At 47.9% G+C, this 22,310-nt stretch overlaps 1 protein-coding gene across 9 annotated transcripts in view; it reads left to right on the top strand.

Annotated features, from left to right (window-relative positions):
- Nucleotides 1–290: 290 nt before the first annotated feature.
- Nucleotides 291–22,310, top strand: part of LOC135910098 (C2 domain-containing protein 2) — a 223,123-nt gene continuing 201,103 nt past the window's right edge. For 7 of the 9 annotated variants that reach the window (XM_065442125.2, XM_065442124.2, XM_070537795.1 and 4 more), the window contains exon 1: nucleotides 292–1,170. In XM_065442125.2, the coding sequence (XP_065298197.2) occupies nucleotides 646–1,170 (525 nt within the window). In that variant the 5' untranslated portion in view covers nucleotides 292–645. Of the gene's footprint in view, nucleotides 1,171–22,310 lie in introns of all 9 variants that reach the window. The other 2 variants (XM_065442128.2, XM_065442122.2) reach the window with 1 other exon arrangement.

Here is a 22,310-nt window from a genome sequence, read left to right as displayed (position 1 = left end):
ACGACGTCAACTTTTACATTTGTTCATTCAGCGGATTCGCATAGTACTGGCGCTTCCCGCGAGTACCTGTTCCCTCAGTAAACTGAAGAATGGCCTTGCCGATGATGATAGGCACTTCACAAGTTAAATCTTTGCAAACGTGCAAAAATATGCTCAGACACATCAAGGCTTCTTACGTTACCACAAAAATATTCTTCGTAACGTGCCATTGGTTTCGGTCTGGAAAAAGGTCGTTTCCTGTACGAAACCGGAGCCGCAACCGAAGCCGGAGCGAATCGAGCGCGGCCTGGCGGGCGCCGGCAGAAGCGGCCGGGCACCGGCGAGTGAACCAGCGCGGCTGCGGTGTGCGCGAGTGCGAGCGATCGAGCGGCTACCGAGACGAAGCTGTGCGCCGAAACAGCCGCCGCCGCCGCGGGAGCCGCAAGAGAGGCGACGGCGAGGAGAGGGGCTGGGCTGGGCTGGGCGCCGTCGCTTGCCGCTGCAGAAGGACGACAGGCAGCGAATTCGTCGCGGGCCGCTTTGATCACGGAGAGCGCGCGCGCGCTCGCAGCACGCGCCTCGGGCTTCGCCGATTCCCAAGCGGGCACGCCGTTCTCGCCTCGCCTGCGTTCCTCTCGCCCCGCGTCGTGACCCTTCTCAAGAACCATGGCGGGGGGGCCTTCCTCTAGAAGCCGCGGCGGCGAGCAGCCGACGCACTGGTTCAACGTGACTTGGGCCGATCTCGTGGAACGGCTGGCCCTCTTCTTCTACACGGACGAGTCGTTCGAGACGCTGGACTACCTGAACGTTATGCTGCTCGGATGGGCGCTGTTCGGCCTCTTCGTCTACGTGGTGGGCACGCTGCTGGCGAACCGATTCGGCCGCCAGCGGCCGGGCATTGCCTCTTCGGCGAAAAGAGCCGACGGCACGGAGCCCGTCGACGAGGCCGTCTCAGCTGGGAGAGCCGAGGAACAGCAGTCTCACGTCGCCTCGGTGGCCCGGTGGGCGAAAGCGGGTGCTAAGGAGTCCGATGGTGCACCCTTCGCGGTGTCGGCTTCGGGGTCCGACCCCGACGCTGTGCTTTGGACCAACCGGGTCCTGTCGTGGGTGCTAGCGCGCAAGGACCATGCGTTCCTGTCCAAGCCGTGGATTCAGGCGCTCAACGAGAAGCTGGCCAAGACACCGCCTAAGGTAAGTGGGCGCCGCCACTGCATAGCGCTTCCTGGCTAGACAACGTGGCCTGCTGTTGTAGCATCCGTGTCGGCGGCGCGATGTGCTCGAAATTTACTTGACGTATTTCACGGATGTCGTGCGGAAGTAAACGTGCGCATTTTATTGGGACAACTTCTATTGTAGTGCGATGCTGATCTTTCCCATGTATACTCTTGCGGGCGGCGCTTTTGTGACGCGAGTGTCGACTATGTTTACATGACAAGCGATTCAGTATTCGCAGAAAACTTCTTATACCGTGACAGCAACGGGTATGAGGAAAAAGTATGTCTTCTATGAGGGACGAGAGCAGCCGAATGACAAAGATATATCGACGTCACTACAACAATGACGAAACAGCACCTGCTCTCACACGCCTGGGTTATTAAGAGTACATATCTAAACCCGACACTGGCACTTCCATATAGATTCATAGACATTTGAAGTATGTTGCATTATTTTATCGCGGATTCGTGGGTATCGTACAGTCTGATGTAGAACATGTCTTCTACAACGTATGATCATCAATAATTGTCTTAATTGATGATGACAGCTGGTGAATTTTCCACAATTGCTCAGGAAAACCGCAGGTTGTATCAAGTAATAGCTCAGAAGTTGGATAAACAGGGATAAAGTGCCTCAGAATGGCTGGCTAGCCTTTGTTGGGCACGTTATGCCTGTTTATCTAACTTCTATACCACAGTGGGCTACTTCATCTGTCGGGCGCCTTAATCAAGTAATAGTTTGTGGCGTATACGCTGTCAGAAAAAAGAAAAGTGCCCCTGGAATCTTACAATGCAGCACGCAAACTATTTTGAAACGTAGTACGTCACAGCGGCTTCGCCCTTTTGTGGAAGTAAAAAAAAAATAGAAATCAAAATAGGTAGCTGCGGCGCGGATGAAAACAGCTGTCCAAGCGGGCGCGCATGTGAGCGGCGTCGTCTGCTTGCGCGCGCGCTCCCCGCGTGATTGGTCCTCGCCGCTGCAGTTGGCACGCGTGGCCTGCGCAGCCTATTGATCGCCGCCAGTTTTCCTTCTTTTCTTTCCTGCCTAGTGTCTTGGAGCCTGCTTTCATGCGCACACTGCTGGTCTCCGTTCGCGTTATTTTCGTTTTTTCTAAGATCGCTGTACGGACGCGCCTCGAATATGGAATCCGTCGAAAAGGATGCTTCGCAAGAGCGTGCGCCGCATGCAGCGATTTTAGCAAAATGGCTAAAGTTTCTTGACTCTCAGTGGCCGTTTTCTTGCGTGCATGGCTCGAACAAAACCGAAGCCACGAGCCCTTCAGCACTGGCGTCCTTGAAGTATTTCTCTAAGCTGTAGTGGCGTGCATGGAACATGCATTTCTTCGCATAGACAGCAATTGAGTGAAATGTAGCGCGCTTATTAGCGAAAAGAGAGAAGTAGACATCCGCCGGTGGCGTAAATACAACCGTCGTAATCAAGCAGCGTATTAGCTTTTGACTGAGTGCTGACTAAGTGCTGAGCTCTTGACTGAGTGTTGGTGATGGAGATTCCAGAATCGTATCCGGGTCGGTTTCTCTGTTTGTCAACCTACTTTAGCAGCGCGATTTAGCCTTCCCGCGCTTATCAGTGAAGTCGTGGTGTGACCTTTCATAGAACTAGTGATAGCCCGCGATTGTAGGCGAGCTGGCAGGCCTCCGTATTGAGCTGCCTATCTGAAAAGAGGGCGTTTGTTTTTCCGCACTACATTAGGCTAGAAACTGCCCTCGTGCGGTCGAGCGGCAGGGCGGCCACACTGACTTGATAGAATCCACGACCACAGATTATGAAAGATTCTCTGTTCACAATGACCCCCAAGTGATAGTTGCAACTACGTAGTTGTCTAGAACTGGACGATGTCTGGACGAATATACGAATTTTTAACGTAGGATAAGCTAAGATCGATATCTACAGAAAACACTGATAACTACCGTTGATCTGCGTTGTCAAAATAATTTACATAACGAGAAGCTCTTCAGCTGAGCCAGTTATTTTGGTGAACGTCAAAAGCATAATCGAGCTTTCAGAATATCATAATTTAGTTCCCATGAGACACCGAGACAGGTAGAAGTGTTGCCTTAAGTTGTTGGATTTTGCTGTAAAAATGACAACGGAATTTTGAAATTTTACGAAGCAGCTGTTTGAAGGAGTAGGCCATAGAGGATGTTTCACAGGACTTAAGTTCACGTCGAAATCATCCATCCTTTTTCATCGACCTAGTTAGTAGTACACTAATTGTACGAACAAAATTTGTAACACTAGGGACGCCTTCGCAGACTGCGTGACAGTGCCCACAGAATCAGTTCTGTATCGGATGTGTATGTGTGTTATTATTATTATTCTCTCTCTCACCTATTGCATCCATTGGCCTCTTCCCAGGGTACAGGGTAACCAACCGGATATAATCTCTTGTTAACCTCCCTGTTTTTCCCTTGCCTCTCGGTCTCTCTCTCTATATTAATGTTTGTGAACAACGAAGGGGCCTATGTGAGTTGAATCAGCTGTTTGTGGCTACCAGTTCGGTTGTCTATTCCAAATATGTGTTCCTTTCTTTTATTACGTACAAATATAATAGCAAACAAGCACGCGGTGTATAAATAGGGTAAATCTCGTGAGCAACATGTATACGCTGCTATTGGTCCATCTTGTGCGCTCTTTCACGGCACGACACACTCTGACCTCTCAGTGCAGTCGTCCTTCATAAACGGCTTCGCTGTCATACATTTTTGCTACAGATGTTGTGATTTACGCAAAGTGGGCCGCATCCAAGATTGCAGGATGTCAAGGGCGAGCAATTTGATACGTTCAAACTGCTGCATACCTCTCCGCCTGTTATGAAAAAAATATTTAGGTTTTTCTTTACTATTTTTATTATTTTCTTTTTCTTTCTTCCCCTTCGCGTCGTCGACTTACTTCCTCCCACGCGAACCGCTCGCAGACTCGTCGTAGGTGTCAGACACGCGCGCCACCATTGGGAGAGAGAGAAAAGAAGAAGCAAAGAACCGCAGTCGAAGCAAGAAAAGAAAACCGAGAGCGCCCTTCAAGGACGTGTGGGAAACCTCCGGGGTCAACTGTTCTGCGCGCTCACGGTGCCCCAAATGTGGCAGGTACGAAGGAAAGCAAGCAAGAAACAGAAGAAATGAAGACAATGATAAAGTGGCCAGCGCACATCTCCGACGTATTCCAGCTGTTGTATACTATATGCGCTCACGACGTAAGAATAGTGTCGGAACGAAGCAAAAGAGAGGGAGAGAATGAAATAGGCAAAGAGAGCAGAGCATCGGACTTTTTTTTTTCCTCTTTATATGAGAGGGAAGAAAGAATAACTGACGAGGAAAGCGGCGAGGTATATGTCTTGCTTCGCCGGTCGCCTTGTTGACGTGCCTGGTTACGTGTCTTCTTTTTTCCGCCAGCCTTGAAAGAACGACGCGTCATCCGGCGGCGGTTTCAGCGCGCGTAGCCCCCGAGGCCGTCCTTCGACGCTGGGCGCGAGGACGTCGGCGAATTGCGGGCGAAAATTTGCATCGATACGAGAGTGTCTTTGTACGGAAAGCCTACATCAGTGGCTGCACGAAAAATGCGTGAAAGAGGGTCAGTTGCAAGTGAGTGTCTGTTATGGGTACAATTCTACGTGGCGTGCTTCGACTAGGTCACGAGAGGCGACCACGACATCTCCAGTAATAATCCAGTTTGCATTCATGCAAGTCGTTGGAGAGGCAATGGAGAAACAGCTCAAGGTTGACGGCATATTTCTCTGCGATTTCATTTAGCTACGAGAATACTCGAAATGGTAGCTGCGTACGTAGTGGCAGAAACGTCACTCACCAATAAACAACGAGATAAATCAATAGATGATATACTTGAAGAGGGCCAGCGCGCGGTATGTCGGGGGACAAGTTTGTTCAAGATTCTGTCTCAAGCTCTTGAGTGGTTTCGATCGCCTTAGTCAACTGCAGCTCAGCCTAAACAAGCCCCTTACAGGAATTGTGCAAAGTCCTTCTTGAAGTCACTTTTCAAACCTGCAGATACCTTGTCGCATGAGTGATAGCTTATTTATTTATTTATTTATTTATTTATTTATTTATTTATTTATTTATTTATTTATTGTACCTTCAAGGCCCCAAGGCGTCACAGAAGGGAGTGAAACTAAATACAGAAAATGCAGATTAACAAAAGTATTCTTCAATAGTAGTTCTAAAAGAAGATGTCTCGGGTATGTTAGCCATTGATGCCGGCAGTTGATTCCATTCATTGGTAGTTTTAGGAATAAATGAATAAAGAAAGAGGCTCGTGCGACAATATCTCCCGGTTTATGCGGTCTTCGCGGGATATTAGCGTGTGTTACGCAATAACCCTGTCGGTGTGTCATGACACCAGATATGTAATTGGACTATGTGTTTGCATGCGTGAAGCCTGAGACAAGCTATGTACGAAAAACCGGGTACCGTGCGCATGCGAATTTGGCACAGAGTGGGGCTGTTTGTGTCTTGTTCGATGAAACCTTGTTACGTAGTTGAGGAATAGAGGTAGAGAAATTTTCCCCCTCTCTTTCTATCATATTTCATTCCCTTTACCCCCTTACCCCAGCACAGAGTAGCCAGCCAGTCCACACTGGCTAACCTCCCTGTCTTTCTCTCTCTTGAGGAAAGTGCCCATACAATTGCGAATGCGTATCTGTACGGTGGTGCTCGAGCAAGGCTCAGAGCAAGTGTTGTGCTTGCGCAGAATTTTTACCACCGATACAAATTGAAAAATAGCGCTGTCCATTTTCCTGCATGCTGCTTTCAGCGTTTAATCTTTTTCGTTCTTCTTTTTTTACGAAAAAGTATAGACAACCGCACCCGAAGAATTACCTGTGCGTTGTTGTAACCGATACAGCACTTCTCGTCGCTTAATGAGCTTTCGCGAGAAGGTCATTAAATTGTCGTTTCTGTGGTCCCAGACTGCGTGTACGTTAATAATTATGTCGTGTGGATCGGGCGTGCCGTTCTTTCAGTACTTCCCTGTTGTGCCCGATCATTTGGTGGTCACACCACCTCCACATCCGCCAACTCTCGTGCTTTTGGCGGCAGACGACGCGACGAAGCTACCTGCACTCATTGGGCATCGGCTTTCGCGAAATGTTGCGCTCTCTACGCGCTTCCGCGTAACAGTATAACTAAGGCAATAAAAAAAATCAATTATAAAGTTATGTAGTAAATCTCTAAATTCGAGAACTATAGATCCTCCAGCTGCTCCTTCGGCTAACAGTATTCACTGAAGCATTCTTCTACGTCCGATCAGAGATGCCACAGCCAAGCGGAACTCGCTTTCTTTCTTTCTTTCTTTCTTTCTTTCTTTCTTTCTTTCTTTCTTTCTTTCTTTCTTTCTTTCTTTCTTTCTTTCTTTCTTTCTTTCTTTCTTTCTTTCTTTCTTTCTCCACTGCCAAGCAATCAGCAAACTATCTTCTTTCCTGATTTGCTGTTTACAAAGAGGGCTATTTATTTGCTCTGTGATCGCAACCTGTTCTCCTACCACGAATAACTGTCCTGATCCTAAAGAATGCCTTCCCGCGCGCGCACCTCGTTTTCGTTTTGTAATCTGCAATAGATTGATGCTTTCAGTTTTCATTTTCCCGCTTACTGACGTCGGCACTGACGTCAGCACGCGCGCATGCACGCATTATCCATGACTATGTGCCCTCTCTGGAAATTCAAAAGTGTGTTAAAGTGAGCTCTTGGTGACGCTATTGGCAATAACTTCACGACTATAATGTGAGGACAACGATCGCGAAACGCGGTTCTTTCTGAGACGTGCTAGGTGTCAACCATCTCTGTGCGCTTCGCTGCTTCGAAAACGCCTAAGGTGTTTGTTCTGACGGGATTTACTGGCCAATGAGAGACCCGGTGCTTGGACTGATTGCTTGCGACAAAGAGAGCTAGACGATTTATTCGTGAAAGGATGACACAGAGAGAGACAGAGAGAGAGAGAGAGAGAGAGAGAGAGGGAGAGAGAGAGAGTCGATTGCTTGAGAAGGAAATAAATAAATAAAGAAAGAAAGGAAGGAAGGAAGGGGCTACTGGACTCGAAGGGGATACCGCGTTTGTGAAGCCCGTCCTGCCTTTTAGTTTTATTTCACCATCACCACTCATGTGAGCCACCGTCAAGTATACATATACAAAAACCTAACAGCCAGAAGACGATTTGAGCCGCGGTTGATCTCTTTTCCACTTTGGGCCTTCTCGTGGCCTTGCAAACGTGTTATCCCGGTGTTTAGTTCGTTACTTGCAGACGTTCTGCTTTGTCGCATTCGGACGTTTTGGCAGGAAGCAGGGAAGCAGCGGCGCGGGGTTCGTGCAACTCGCTTCGGCGATCTTGTCACAGCAAAGGCGGCGTTCGCGGCAGACCTATTTCCCTGACAAGTATTGTGTTCTTCTTTAATCATTTTTTCGCTTTGTTTGGTTTCGCGGGCGTTGTTTACTCGGTGACTGAAATGTCTTTTGTCACGTTTTATTTTGCACACCAGTGAGCTGAGTTGTTTTCGGATGCTGTGAAGTCTGCGATAAAAAAGAAAGTGCGAATTGTAGCTGAAGCCTTTCACCATTTGTTTAATGTCATAGAAACAAGGGGGGGTCTGCTCAAAAGAAAGAAAGAAGGAAAGAAAGGAAAGAAGGAAGGAAGGAAGGAATGAATGACGGAGAGGGACAGAGCGACAGAGAGAGAGAGAAAAGGGAGGCTCAAATGTGCGGGAAGGCTCGTATTTATTATTTTTAAACACTAGTAAGCACTGATTTATCACGTTGGCTGTGTCGTAGAGCACTATGTCGCCGTTTGATTCGCAGTCGCGGTTGCTGGGTTTGGATGTGGAGTAAATGACCCTTAAGTTCCGAAATTAGTCTGGAGCGTCCGGCTACAACGTCTCTCATAGCACTTGCAATCAATCAATCAATCAATCAATCAATCAATCAATCAATCAATCAATCAATCAATCAATCAATCAATCAATCAATCAATCAATCAATCAATCAATCAATCAATCAATCAATCAATCAAACCCATTCATTATTACAAATTCATCGTTAGTCTTAGGTATATAACTAGGATTTCTTTATATCATGTTCATTTCACTAAAGAAAATCCGGTGCCATCGGTCAGGAAAAACCAAACAAACAACGTTTTCTTTTGTTGGGCTATGGGGAAGAAAACTTCTTGCGGGCCTTCGACGAATGTGTGAGGACATGCCAGCATGCTCAGCTTAAACCTTACTCCGAGCCAGCTCGCTACGACTACAGGCACGACTGATTTCGAGCTTTCCGTCCGAGCCTTGTGTTGAACGTTCTTAAAGCTCTCGAGGCGGGCACACTCGCCTCAGGCACAGCGACGTTCAGCTCTTCTGCACACGCTGTTCCTATGGGCTGCAATACTGCGCTGCACATGCATCTAAACGTACGAAGTTGTGGCGTAATTTCATCTCCAGCCGTACTCGTATTGAATATTCATACAACGGACGCCGTGGTGGGAACGCCTTTCCCCACGCGCGCGGTCGTTTTTCATTCGCGTGGTCTATCGTTCCTCGGCCCGAGCCGGCTCTGTTGTACGCGTTACCGAAAAAAGAAGAAGAACGCTATGCGGCCCCACGTTATCGCATTTTCGGGTGACCTTGGCTATCCCGCTACGTCTCTCTTAAGGGGAAATCTCACGGCGACATCGATGGCGAGAATTCATAGTTCTCTGTGGCGTGCTGTTTGAGCCACCTAAGGAAAGCTAGTGTGCCTGGCTCTATAATTTCGTCAGGTACGTAGGAGCGGTTCTTTAGAAAAATAAATATTTTATTTAGCAGATTTTATACACGTCGAATAATTTTAGGCTTCCAGCGAGAAGTGCGCGCTATCGCAACAACAACATATTTACTTGCAAATATCTTACTTTGTTACGAATGTAGGATCATGACTAAATTTTGATCACCTCCAGGAATAAAATTTGTCGGGTTCATATAGGCACCACTGAATTTTTCCCATTCGAGATGCGTTCGCATGTGTGTACTGCAGGGATGGTGCGGCTTCTACAATCCTGCCTTTAGTATGAACAGCTGTCGGACGATTAAAGATGGTATTCGTGATTCGTTTGCTGCGAGGAGAATGTCTGTTTTCTAGTGTTCTTTTTCTTGGTTTATTTCTTGTGCGAGTTAAACCAATATCATCTGCAAGATTCTAGTGAGTGAAAACTTTATTTGAAGTTTCCGGCGATTTTAGCGGGGCGCGGCCATAAGCACCCCAGCCTAGGTGACAAGTGTCCTTGGACACGGGCGGCTTCAGCACTTTAGTGCCCCTAGAGAAAGCGGCGACAGAATTTGAACAACGAAATTCCGCGAATATTCGCCAATAACTGGTGCTCCGCACGACGCACGCGCCCAGCTCGTCGTCTGCAAATCGCTGCCGCGCGCGGTCTCCGGCCCGCGTTATGGCGGCGGTCTCCCTCAGGGATAAATATTAAGAAGCTTGGTCACTTGCCAAGGCCGCCACTGCGATGCTTTGAGCTTTTTTCTTTTGCCGGCCCGCCTCTCGATGCCCTGCCAGGCTCGTCTCGTCTTTCTCCGCACTCTCTCTCTCTCTCTGAGCAGACGCTCTTCGAAAGCGCTCCGCTGCCAGAGGTCTTTTATCACGCAAGTTGAGAAACACCGTTTCCAAAATCGGCCATCTTCCATATAGCCAACTTCCGGCCGTCAGTAGACGCATGCAACTCACTTCGAGAAAAAATAAATAAATAAAAAATTTAAAAAATAAACAGGAACTTGTCGTACAGGCCATGAATTTTTGAATGCCCGCGTTATCATAGAGGGCAGCGTGCCTCCGCAATGGCTGGATCATTCTGGGAATCGTGTGAGTTGGGTCGTGTATATATCCCATTGATGAGAACGAACACGCAGATTTACATTTAAAAAAAATTCTACTTTCCACGACAAGTGTAGTACGTATCCCACGTGAAGAAATGTGTCGCGAGGAAAGTGAATTTCGCGCTCATATTTTTAATTGTTGTTATTATTAGTGTTACGCTAATGAGCAAAGAAATAAAACATTTTTTTCGTAAGCGCCCGCATTCACAACAGATGCCGAAAGTGACAAATATGCAGCTAGCTGATGCAGATTCGTTGTTAAGGGGCACACGGAAGAGAGAAAAAAAGAGGTTAGAAAGATCAGCTAACTTCAACGATTCCTCCGACTCGGAACTTCCAACAGCAGCAGGCTCACACAGGAGGCACTGCCATCCTGCTCGTTTGCTGTTTAAATAATAGCGTTATCTTCTCGAAAACAAGTTGTCTGCGATGTGTACAGCGAGTCTTGGTCCGCTACAGTGTCGCCTTCCTGCAGTCTGCGGGGCCAACGGAGCCCCGCATGGAATGCCCAGCGCGAACGTTGCGAGGTAGCTTAGTGGCTCTTAATGGCAGAACAGTATACAGGGTGTCTGTTCTTGTTTTTTTTTTAGCTGCACCAACTTTTTGAAGATTGCCTGTGGCAGGAGGAGGAGGTCAAATAGAGGAAAAGACAGGGAGGTTAGCCAGTTCTCAGACCGGCTTGCTACCCTGTGCTGAGGAAAGGGGGTAAGGCGAATAAAAGATAATAATAAAATAGATATTAAAGAGATATTAAAAGAAAAGAGATATTATAAAAAAAGCGAGGAGCAGCAATAAAAGAGAAAAAAAAGAGAGGAGAATACGGCACTGCTCAACGTCTGTCTCTAAAATAAGCCCTCCGCAACAAGCGCAACAGCGCTTTCAAAGCCTTCTGTGCCGAGGAAGGTCTCGGCCAGTGTCCCAGGATCTTTTCCTCCGACAAAGGACATCTGTCAAGACTATCTGGCACTCTTGGCAGATAGCAAAATGCTAACCTTTGGTCTAAATTACTCGATGAAGCGGCCGTTACCTCTACGAAAAATCAAAATACACTATTACGCTAATTAACTTTTTAATGAACTGCGGCACATATTTGAATCTACGAATGATAACCGGTGAGTTGGCAAGGCATTTATTCACTTGGAGCGAATTCTCAGGACTTCACTTTCGAGATATTACTTTCATTGAGAAACCGCTGTTTTTGCGTAGATGTACAAAATTAACTGGAACGCCAATGCATTTCGTAGGTTACATTGAAGATTAATACCTTGAATCTGGTGCAGTCCGGATAATTCGTTACAAGGGGATGCGCCTTGCGAACTCGCCGGTTATAATTCGTAGATTCAAACATTTGCAGTATAGTAATGAATTAAAAAGTTAATTAGCGTGATTACGCTAATCATTCAATTAAGCATTTAGATTTCTCATAGAAGTAATGGCCGGCTCACAAAGTAATTTATATCAAAATTGTGCTATATACCTCAGGCAATTTTTAGAAATTTGGTGCAGGTATAAAGGAAAAAAAGAGAACACACTGTATAGTCAGCCATTCCGGTTGCTTCACCCTGAAAAAGCGTGCTGAAGTAGCGCTACTATGCGTCGATGTGCTCGGCAGCACATTTTCTCGCGCTGTGTTTGCGCATCGACCTGCCAATAAGATCGGGCCTTTATTCCGCGGCTCAACAAAGGCGTGCACTGTTGCGCTGGCCGTGGTGTCAGCTATTCGACGACCGAATTTACGACGCTTTCACCTAACAAAAGTTCATGACTGCTCTGCGTCTGGTGCACCGGTCGATCGTCTTTCGCGAACAATGCTAAAGTTGCGATTGCACATCAGACGCTGGCCGGGCAACGTACAGCTGGAACTTGCGGAGGCCTCCGCGAATTAGTCTACCGGTTAGCTGACGGCGGCTGTGTAGCTTCTCGGACGTTGCACGGTTTTGCGCGAGACGGAGCGCGGACGAGAATCCTGCTCCTCCCACCTGCAGGCCCACCAAGTGTCGGGACCATATGGGTGCTGCTAATAGTACCCGAGTCCTGGACCTCCGTTTTCTCCCTCCGTCTTCCGCCTCCTTTCTTTCTTTTTTTTCCCTCTCGCGCGCGCTAAGAGTGGTGTAGGCCTTTTGTGGCGGCACTGTATGCGTTAGCGCACTCTCGCCGGTAACCTCGTTCCAAGCGTTGCCGCGTGTTCGCGAAGGACGAGGCGCCGTTTAGCGGCGGCGAGTTTGCGTGAGCGGGCTTACGCACGATGCCTTGCGAAGACTAAAAGCCTTCCTGCTCGCCCATGCTTAAACAGTAGCGTGCTTGCCATTTTCTCATGTTTTCTTGGCCGACTATTCGGTGTACGCGCTGACGAAGGGTTCGGAAAATACAGTGCTTTGTTACCCGGCGACAAAGCTGCGCGGTTGCTTCATTCTCATTTCTGGCGTCACCAGAGCCGCATCTCCAAGTTTTAGTTAAGGAACTCATCAGAAGGAGAGCTTCCGAGTTCGATCTGAGACACACACACAAAAAAAGTAAATGGGGGTGATGGTGCGTTGTAGCTGCAGGCGGGTTTAGCCTGGCGATATAATAACAGAATGCATGACGGGTACGCCTGCGAGAGGAATACGCGGTTTGATGTTTTACTTTGCTGCAAGGGTATACAGCAGAGAACGTTCCAACATGCATTCTTAGTGGCACGCGATACGACGACAGCTGCACAGACACAAATCGAGCACGCACTCCCAACCCATTGTGATGTCGTACACCGCGTCTGCGAATTTGCGCGTTTAATTTCCCAGACACCTCGTCTTGCACATGTTGCGAAATGTACTTTCTCTTGCGTAAGAAGTGCCGGCGTAAAATTAGCTACGAGCAGTGGTGCGTATAATGCGAATACATGCGCCATGAAGCTACATTATATTTTCGTCTACTTTTTTTTTGTGTGCACTGCATTTCTCGGTGCACTCTTGTTGCCTCCGGCAGCGTGAGTTTAAGCCAGAAGCGTCTGAGCAGCTCGAAATTTACCTGTCCTCGTTCACTGACGACAAGGGATCCGAGGCGGCTGACGTGTTAATGCCTCGGCTACGCTGGTGATCACGTTAATCACCCGCATCTCGATTTTATTTTTCGTCTTGCCTGGAGGAAAGAAATGTAACCAGTCACTCTTTCGTCCACGAAAGATTGGGAGCGTAGTATAAATGACCTCACACGGGGATAGCGAAAGAATTTAAGTTGTTCAACTTGTCACCGGCATGGAAAAAATAAGCTTGTCGCGTAGGAAAGAAATATAAAGTTTAGTATTGTTGGTTAAGTGATTAATAATCAGTGGTACGATACGCTGGCTAATCAGTGCGCCTGTAAGTCACAAACTATGCTAAACGCAATATTTCACGAATGTAGGTTTTGTATTCAATAAGCTTCTGACGTTTAAGAGAGTCAGCAATGTAATAACAAATTAACTACTAATGAACGAGGCCATAGGCTAATGCAACCACGGGGCTCAAAGCTTGGTTGCTTAAATGCGTAACAAAAGTTTATTGAATGTGGTTGTTGAGCTGGTAAAGACCGCGTGAATGAGATTTCAGTCTTATTTCGACATGGCATCGTCTGGCGCGGACATATCCATTTTATCTCGCACAATAACCGTGTTATTATTATGGCTTAAAAGCGTCTCAATTAGCTTCTTCAATTATTAACCACGTATAGCACGTTCCAGCATTTATTTCAGCGAGATAACTGCACAGCGTAACAATGGTGCACCAGCGCCTGGCGAGGCCACGCCGTGAGCACGTCAGAAACTACTAATCGGCAGAACGCCGCTACACTGTTCGATATTAACGAGCACAAAGGGACAGTGCGTAACGTGCTTGCTGTAGTCTCTTCTAACATTGGCGATTGTTATAGATTTAATCCAAAGAAGGAATTCCTGTTGTTTTCAGAACGACGTGCTCCCATCGTCAATAAACTTTGTGTATAAATGAAGTACATGATTACTTTCTGTGCCGTTCGATCCACGCAATATTCAGTGGCCTCGGTGTATTCGAAAGGGCGCACTTCTATTTTCGAGTGCTTTTTGGTGCTTTTCAATGAGTGGTCTTTTTCGGCAGTGTCAAAATAGTTGATTTTATTTCATTGTAGGAGCTGTTCAGCAAACGAAGCCATATTCCCAGTGAAAAAGCCGCTTCCACGCTTGAACGCATCAAATGATGATCTTTTGCGAGGCATCGCACCTCCGGCGCGGTTCGGACCACATGGGTTCGGCGGTCACTGAAAATTCTGCTCAAACGATTGAACACCTGACATGGTAGACTTTGAACGTTTTGCGGCAGTGATGCATGCTTGTGCAGTTCTTCAATAATAATAATAAAAAAGTATGGGACAAAATGTGGCGGGACTTGTCGGAGGAACATTGGGCAAATATAGCACGGGTCTTGGTTACGTGGTCCTTTAATTTAGTACAGAAGCATTTGTAAGCGGTCATCTTTCGTAGGTGACTACGAGTGCGTTGTGATTCTTGTATATATACATGTATACCCTGCACGTTCAGAGTCAGGGGAAATGGCTGAACTACTTAAATATGGTAAGTAACGCATACGACTGCGTTGCACTCATTCAACAACAAACCGACAAATTATACCACCTAACTGAAAAACGGGTTATATCGGGAGTGCATTGACGCAGTCGGATTTGATGACAGTCACATGCAAGGCAAAATAATCAAGCGCTCTTCGATACAGTAAAGAGCCCGCCGTGATTGATCGGCAGCTGTGTCATTCTGTTGCTATACAACGATCCGACTACTTTCCTCAGCGCAAGTTACCTGCATCCAGGTGATCTAATTTGGGGTGGAGTAGAAGGCGGTAGTCGTCATAACAAGGACGCGGATGCAGAGATGGGGGGGGGGGGGGGGCGAGTATTCTGTGAGAGTCCACCTAGTGGACTGTCCATTCCGCCCGCTGCTGATTGGATATAGGGCCGCTCGTCTCCACCTCTTTCGTACAGCTGCATTCAATCAGCAGCGGCCAAAATGGACCGTCCAGGTGGACTCTCGCAGTAACCCCCCCCTCAGATGCTCGGTAGATTCCTAACACTCGCAACTGTTGCACAAAGGCGGGTCAATTATCCCAATGAAGAACGAATAGCTCTTTGTGAACGCCACACCCATGAATAAGCTACAGAATTATGTTACGTCGCCGCGGGAGAGGTGTAGTAGATGTAATTCCGCGACGGCCGCATTTGGATGGGGGCGAAATGCGAAAACACCCGTGTACTTAGATTTAGGTGCACGTTAAAGAACCCCAGGTGGTCAAAAGTACCGGAGTCCTTCACTACGGCGTGCCTCAATATCAGAAAGTGGTTTTGGCACGTAAAACCCCATAATTAATTAGATGTAATTTGATGGAACGGTTACTAATTCTAGGTGAGCTTTTGGACCGCACATTGGACCTTTATCAGACCGATAGACACCCAGAAGAGCGCTTAACAATGACAAAAAAGAAAGGAAAAAGATGAAGGTCTTATACTGACTTTGCACGTCAGTATAGGATGTCGAGACGCACTTGCCCGAAAGACTGAACCCTCCACTTAGTTTCTCGACTGTTACTTATGCGCCTTTAACCACAAAATCAACTCACTGTGGTTCTCGCGGTATACATTCTGTCAACGGTTACCGAACGCAACAAGCAATGTTGTCGTCCTCGTTCTTTGTGGAATGTCAGGCGGGCGTAACAGTCGTATCTTCGGATAATGATTTAGAAAGTACTCATTTTACCGTGTGCCATAAGCCAGCTCGGTGTGCCACTGCACCGGCGCGTCTTTTCACTCAGTCTTGCGGTGTCGACACGGAGTCTGCAAACTGTTGCGTCATCTGTTTCGCGCGGATGAACAAGTAGGCACCGATCATTGTTGGCTCTTCTTTGTTTATCGACAGCGGGGGGCGCGCACGTCCGGCAGCTCTCTGAAATTGTTGCTGAACACAGCCGGTTATTGATGCGGGCTTTCGCAACCGATGTGGTCAAAGACCTCTCTCGGCTTTCTCAAAACACCGTCATATCTCAACGTATACTTATGTCGAGCATTTTGTGCCTCAGCCGCGGCTGCATTCTGCTCGCCGAAAGACTGCAGTATAGCACTATGCTCAGACAATGTATTGCAGTAGTGAGCGCGCTGCTCTGATTGGTTTTTGCTAGCCTCGAGATTGTAAGTTCTCTACGCGGTTGTTGCGAGGCTGAGATAGCCTGAAGGCTCCTGCTGCGTCTGCAACCGGCGACGTCGTCTAGATTGGAAGTCACGAAAGTCGAGCCACCGCTTCCTCTACAAAGAATCTCTCTCGCTTCCTCGTAACCCCCATCACTTCCTTCCTGGAACGCGCACCCGCCCTCTCAGTCCGCTTATTTCGATCTTACCATAGGGACTTCAGCATCGGCAGCAGCAGCAGCAGAAGGGCCGCGGGTATACGGCGGACGTGCAGCGTAATCGCGACCTAATTACACGGCGGCGACGGAAGAGGGCCCGCTTTTCCTGCGATGAGAATCGGCCGGCTCTACGTGGTGCCTGGCGCACTCCGTGCGTGCGCAAGCACCCAACGCAATATGTGAAAGTGGTCGGTTGAGCGGCGAACCAGTTGTGATTGCCGAGTCGCGGCTCTGGGATAGGCGGCGACCTGCGCTACCGTGGGAGCAGCGGCCGAGAGCGCACGAATGTCACCGAGCGGAGTCATGCGGATGCCAAATGGCGTTCTTCTCGACACGATATACGCAGCGCTGAGCTGATGTAGTCTCGGTCAGCGGTATCTATAGACGGCTGCTGCCACGCAGCGCGTTGCGAGCAGCGTAAGATGTAAATGCGTGTTGTAGATCTTTCGGCTGTAGTATAGTGGTGTTCGTTTTGCCAGTGTTCTAACTCTTTAGGTTCGTTCATTGTCCATTTGGGATGCAAGAACATCAACTTCATAGTTAAGAGCTCGATAAAATTGTGTTGATGTGAGTGACGAATATTGGAGGTATATGAACGAGGGTGCTAATTATTAACGTTTTCCTGGATACGTTTTTATGCAAACCGTCAAGGGTTGCATATAACGACGAATACTATACTTTATATTAGCAAGGTACGCTTAATCTTGTATACACTAGGACCGTCCCGGATAGTCTAGCGCGAAAAATAAGGCGTCATTTTCTTTGTATTCTCGAGTACGCTCTCTCTGCTCAATCGCGTGTATCACTTTATAAGCACTTCCCGTTGCAGACGGTCGGCGATTCTGTAGCGCCGAGGAGAAGTTGCGGCAACGGCTCACCATTCTTGCCGTAGCGAGGAAGATTCTCAAGGACGGTCGAACGGGAATCGTGATCCTTGCCACGTTCGAAATGCATTCTCTGTCAACGGACGCGATGGCGAACTCGCATTCTCGGTTGGCGTCGGCGATAGTGGGCAAGGCGCCAGCCAGACCGTCCTAGAAGATAAGATTGACCGGGACTGCATGGCAATACTCGCATTCCGCTCCTCTTACGAGGTTCTTTTCGTGTCTTCTCACTGCATTAACAGTTCCTTCTATTCTTCGTCCGGGTTGCGCTGCCCACCTCTAGGAATATCTTCTCACTGCATCTGGTTTATTGCTACAGCGACAACCCTGCAGTGCTGTTTTGGCAGTTCCACCCTTGCGACAATGCTTTGCGCAAGTTGTAACGAGGAATACCTATCATCTCCGGCTGTCGGTCTCAACATCACATCTAGTGCCTTAAATATGTTCCACTGATAGAGTGTAGACGGGTTCTTTTCTTCTAGGAGTCTGCCTGATCAAATGGTGGCTTTTGGGAATGAAGGGATGATAGGGGGGGGGGGGGAGGGAGGTGCGGCAGGAGGAATTGGTTTGATCCTTACCTAGACATGATGTCCAAGTAATGCCTCTAAATGGCGCAAACCCGGATTGCGCGCATTGCCTAGTCGACGCCATGCATTTGCGCCCGGAACCGTGACGTCACGTTTCCGGACACAAAGGCTTTGCATTGAAATGGCAGCGACGGCCGTCAAGGAGCGATGCTTATGACACGCCAGCAGGCTATAGCTGAGGGATCAGGTAGAGAAGTTGGCAACCCTTGCTTTCTGCTACTCCATTTCACTTTTATATGGATAAGGTGCTATGATTGATAAATACTATTATGAAAGCCGGGTACGAACGGCCTGTGGGATGTTGTGACTTCCACATGCTAGCCTATAGCTTTACCAAAAGTTGGACGAGTTGGTATGCGTTCATGGTTGAGAAAATTACAAGCAGCGCGAGAAAAAAGCGTGGACGGATGGGCAGATCCGCGATGTAAATGTGTTTCGTTGTCGCAGAGGTCTATAGACTCCGCCGTATTTATCAAACACCACTTTATCAAAGCGGTGTACACCGGGCACCCCGGTGATGCGAGACAAGAATACCTGAGTGAAGACGAAGAGCAGCGAGGTAGTAGTGAGGTGAATCCACTTCAAAGTGTGGGACGAAATCTGTATTTTCATGATGCTGAAACGGAAAAAATCATTCAAGTTTACCGCCCACTTTTAAAGTAAGGATCATTTTTTTAATGCTTGTTTGCTGTTCACTGGGTCATCACGGGAACGTTAGGGCGTTGACGCGACGAGTAGTTTTATAACGTGTTGTTGAGGTCAATTCTTGGAAGTACTCAGCATTTTTCCTGGTATCTGTGATTGGAAGGGCTACCCTGAGGGAAGGATGAAATTCGCGGTGTGTAAATAGATGAAGTAGCGTGGCGTATTGCGTTCCGACGTGTCAGTGACTTTTCCAACCCCTGTTGACCTAGAAGCGCGATAAAGCGGACGGACGTGGATTGAATTGCGAACGTGGGAATGGGCAACAGTGGAGTCAGCATCTCGTGTGTTATCCGTTCGGGCTCTTCTGTCGCCCTGAAACTCCTCACCGATGAACTCAGTTTTTATCTCTGTTATGACGTTTCCGTCAAAGCATTCTTGTTATTTTTGTTCTTTATTTACGTGGTGGCAGAATATCGCGGTAGAGCTTATTTGTTGAACTTACGGCTTCAGGCGATGTCTACGATAACACCGGCCCAGATTTCATCGATCCTTCACGAAAGGCCGTGTAGTCTGCTCTGCGACACGTGAAAATGCCCACATCGTGGTTCGCTCAGCTTCGAAATTGCAGCTGTTGTCTTCGTTGCATGCATATAGACTTAACTGCTTTTTTTCCCTTAGTGATTTGAAAGGATGCACTGACGTCGTGAACAACGCTTCTGATTCACGCTCACTATGCGGTAAATCAAACCGCAGTAAGACGTTTGTAAAAGTGACAAAGATGGAACACCGAACGCCTGATATTGCCTGAGAACACAAGCGGCGAGTTGCCCATAGTACACCGCACTCCCTATCTGCCCTTTTATTAAATGCCATATAGCCTAACTTTGTATTTCTCAATAGTTTGTCTTGAACGGGCTTTGGTTCTGCGATCTGATTTCTTCACGATTGATTTTCTCGCCGTTGTTTCTCACGTTCCGCTTTGGCTGTCGGTATAGAGAGGGAATAACTTTCCACAACATTCACGAGGGGAACTTTACCGCAACTAGTCCTCCTATGACGGTCATGTCGCCCCTTTTTCTTGCTTGTGCCATTCTCCATTGTCAGCCAACGAGGTCCCCGAAAGAGCTGGAAGGCGTTGTGCCCCTCTCGATGGCAGTTGTCAGCTTGCTCCCTCCCTGTTTCCTTTGTGTGCTTGTATGTTTCAATAATAATAATAATAATAATAATAATAATAATAATAATAATAATAATAATAATAATAATAATAATAATAATAATAATAATAATAATAATAATAATGAGGTCTCTTCCGGGAAGTAAGCATAATCTGTCATATTGAAACACGGGGATAATAGCACAATGATGCTACAAATCTTTTGTACCACGTTCAAGCGAATCTCGATCGCACGTTTTAACAGAGCACGCTCCGATGACGGTGTACTTCATGTTCATGTGGTTACGCGATACGAATAATGCATTATCTACGAGGGACAATAGGCGACACCAAGTCTATTGTTGCACATCCGTATACTTGTTTTTCGGCTATGTGCAGTGCTTACTGCGAACGTTATTTGTAATATTTGAAAAACGGACCGAGTGGTTGTAGTTGCTCTTGCTGGAACCTTCGAAGGTTCTCGTCTCCCCAGGCGCAGTGCCGCGCCTGTGGAAGCCGCCCGTCGCGAACGCACGCACACCTCCGATGACATCACCGCAGCTGGTGCACCAGTTTTGGCGGCGTCCCTGCTGCCGGAGGGGCTTCTCTCAGTCTGCCGCCGGAGCCCCCGCTATATTTAGCCAGGCAGGCGCTCTCCACATGGCGCGGAGCGAGCCCCGCGCGCCCCTTATAACCGTGGCTGCCGCCGCTGTTGCTGCAGCGTCGACGTCTTCGCCTTGGCTCTGGTCCTGGAACGTTTCGCGCTCGTGGGCTTGAGCGGAGAAGGAGCGGAAGAGCCTGGTGGGCGTGCCACGTGTGGCGTCCCTTCAGCGCGACGCGGCTGACAGCGCCGGCGCTGCTAACGCGTCCTTAGCGTGCTGCCAGTGGATGCACGCTGGCTGCGGACCAGGCAAGACTGGTCAGTAACCAGCCTTGACTGGTCACGGTCGGTCGTGCACTAAAGGCAAATTCGCTATAGAAGCCGCGGTTGTCTCCCTGCGAAACTCACTCTACGTGACCTGACGCCACTGCGTGCTGGGTCCGCCGACTCTGCGTATACGAAATAAAAAAAAATAAAGCACATCTCTGTTCTCAAAATTCTGCGGTGCACCACGGACGTTGTAGGGCAAAATATAGCCGCTTGCTCTGTCAGCCATGCTACCTTGGTTCTGACGTTTTCTCTTTTTCGCCATTGGCAGCAGCGCTGAACGTGTTCCTCGGATTTGTGGCACCTGTTGCTACGCCTCCTTCTGGCTCCTCTTGCACAGTTAAAAAAAAAAAAAGAGTTTGGAAAACGTAGAAAGTATTACACTTCATTCGCGGGCATTCTTTTTACATCTCTCTTGTGAAGATGTTGCGAAGCTTATGTGTTTTGCTCAGCTTTCGGCCGATTTTCTACTCTTAGATTTGAAAGCGAAGCTTGCCCACTTTCCCGGATTTGGCATGGCTGCCTGAATGATAGGTGCTGTTGGGCCGGTCGCTATATCGGTCGACACATTTGTGGGGGTATATGTAAAAATGTTATACGTGCACCCAATGCAAGTTCCAGCTAACTGGCCTTGTATATACTGACCAAGTACGCGGATCTCCGTTCAGTGTAACAATAACAACTAAAATCTCCCATGGAACCTGAACAAATACTGTCGGCTCACTAGCATATCCAAAGCCCACCGATCTGATAATGGAATGGCGAATTATATTTAACAGATTCTTTGATTTACTGTATTTCATTTGTTTGGTCACTCAGTATGTGGCACTGGGTGTGTGTGTCCTTTCTTGGCCAATCATTCAGGATGTCAGTGTCTCACTGGCACACAAGAGGCACAGGAGATCTAAATGTTGCTTGATATGTGTCGTACATTTCTGTGCAAAGACCTGTCATCTCTATTCTTCTCTCGACAAGCACCATACACCACGATTCGTCCTTGTGACATCACTGCGACTACGTCTGACACTTTGCAATCCACCTGCTATGGCGTTTGAGTTTATGCACAGCTTGCGAACGATGTAGTGCATAAACATAAAGATAGCTTGACGATAAACTTGTGACCTTTGTGGTGAACACACACACACACACACACACACACACACACACACACACACACACACACACACACACACACACACACACACACACACACACACACACACACACGCACACGCACACGCACACGCACACGCACACGCACACGCACACACGCACACGCGCGCGCGCGCGCGCTGTCAACAAATTCTTTCAGCTACAGAATAGGTCAGGTGGCAACAGAAGTTACAATGTCTATAGCGTTTTTTAAAATTCCACGTTAATTTTAGTGGTACAGCTCCGCACTATGTCACAGAATGATGCATAAAGCCAAGACTCTCTCTGAAGCGCTGCGAACTGTACACGTGAAAAACCTTTAGTAGAAACCTCTCTGCAACAAAGTGTAGTCGTATTATTGAATTGTAGCGCATACTTCCTCAACGAGCGATGTCCCTGTTTTGAATGGTGGTGCGAAAGCGTAGTTCATCAAGGCAATACAGGGACGCCGCGCTTTTCCCAAGTGGGACAAGTTTGCTGCAACTTCCGTAAACTCGTTAAAA

Source organism: Dermacentor albipictus, chromosome 4 (assembly GCF_038994185.2).
Source record: "Dermacentor albipictus isolate Rhodes 1998 colony chromosome 4, USDA_Dalb.pri_finalv2, whole genome shotgun sequence".
Taxonomy (NCBI): domain Eukaryota; kingdom Metazoa; phylum Arthropoda; class Arachnida; order Ixodida; family Ixodidae; genus Dermacentor; species Dermacentor albipictus.
This window is presented reverse-complemented; position numbering and strand designations above follow the sequence as displayed.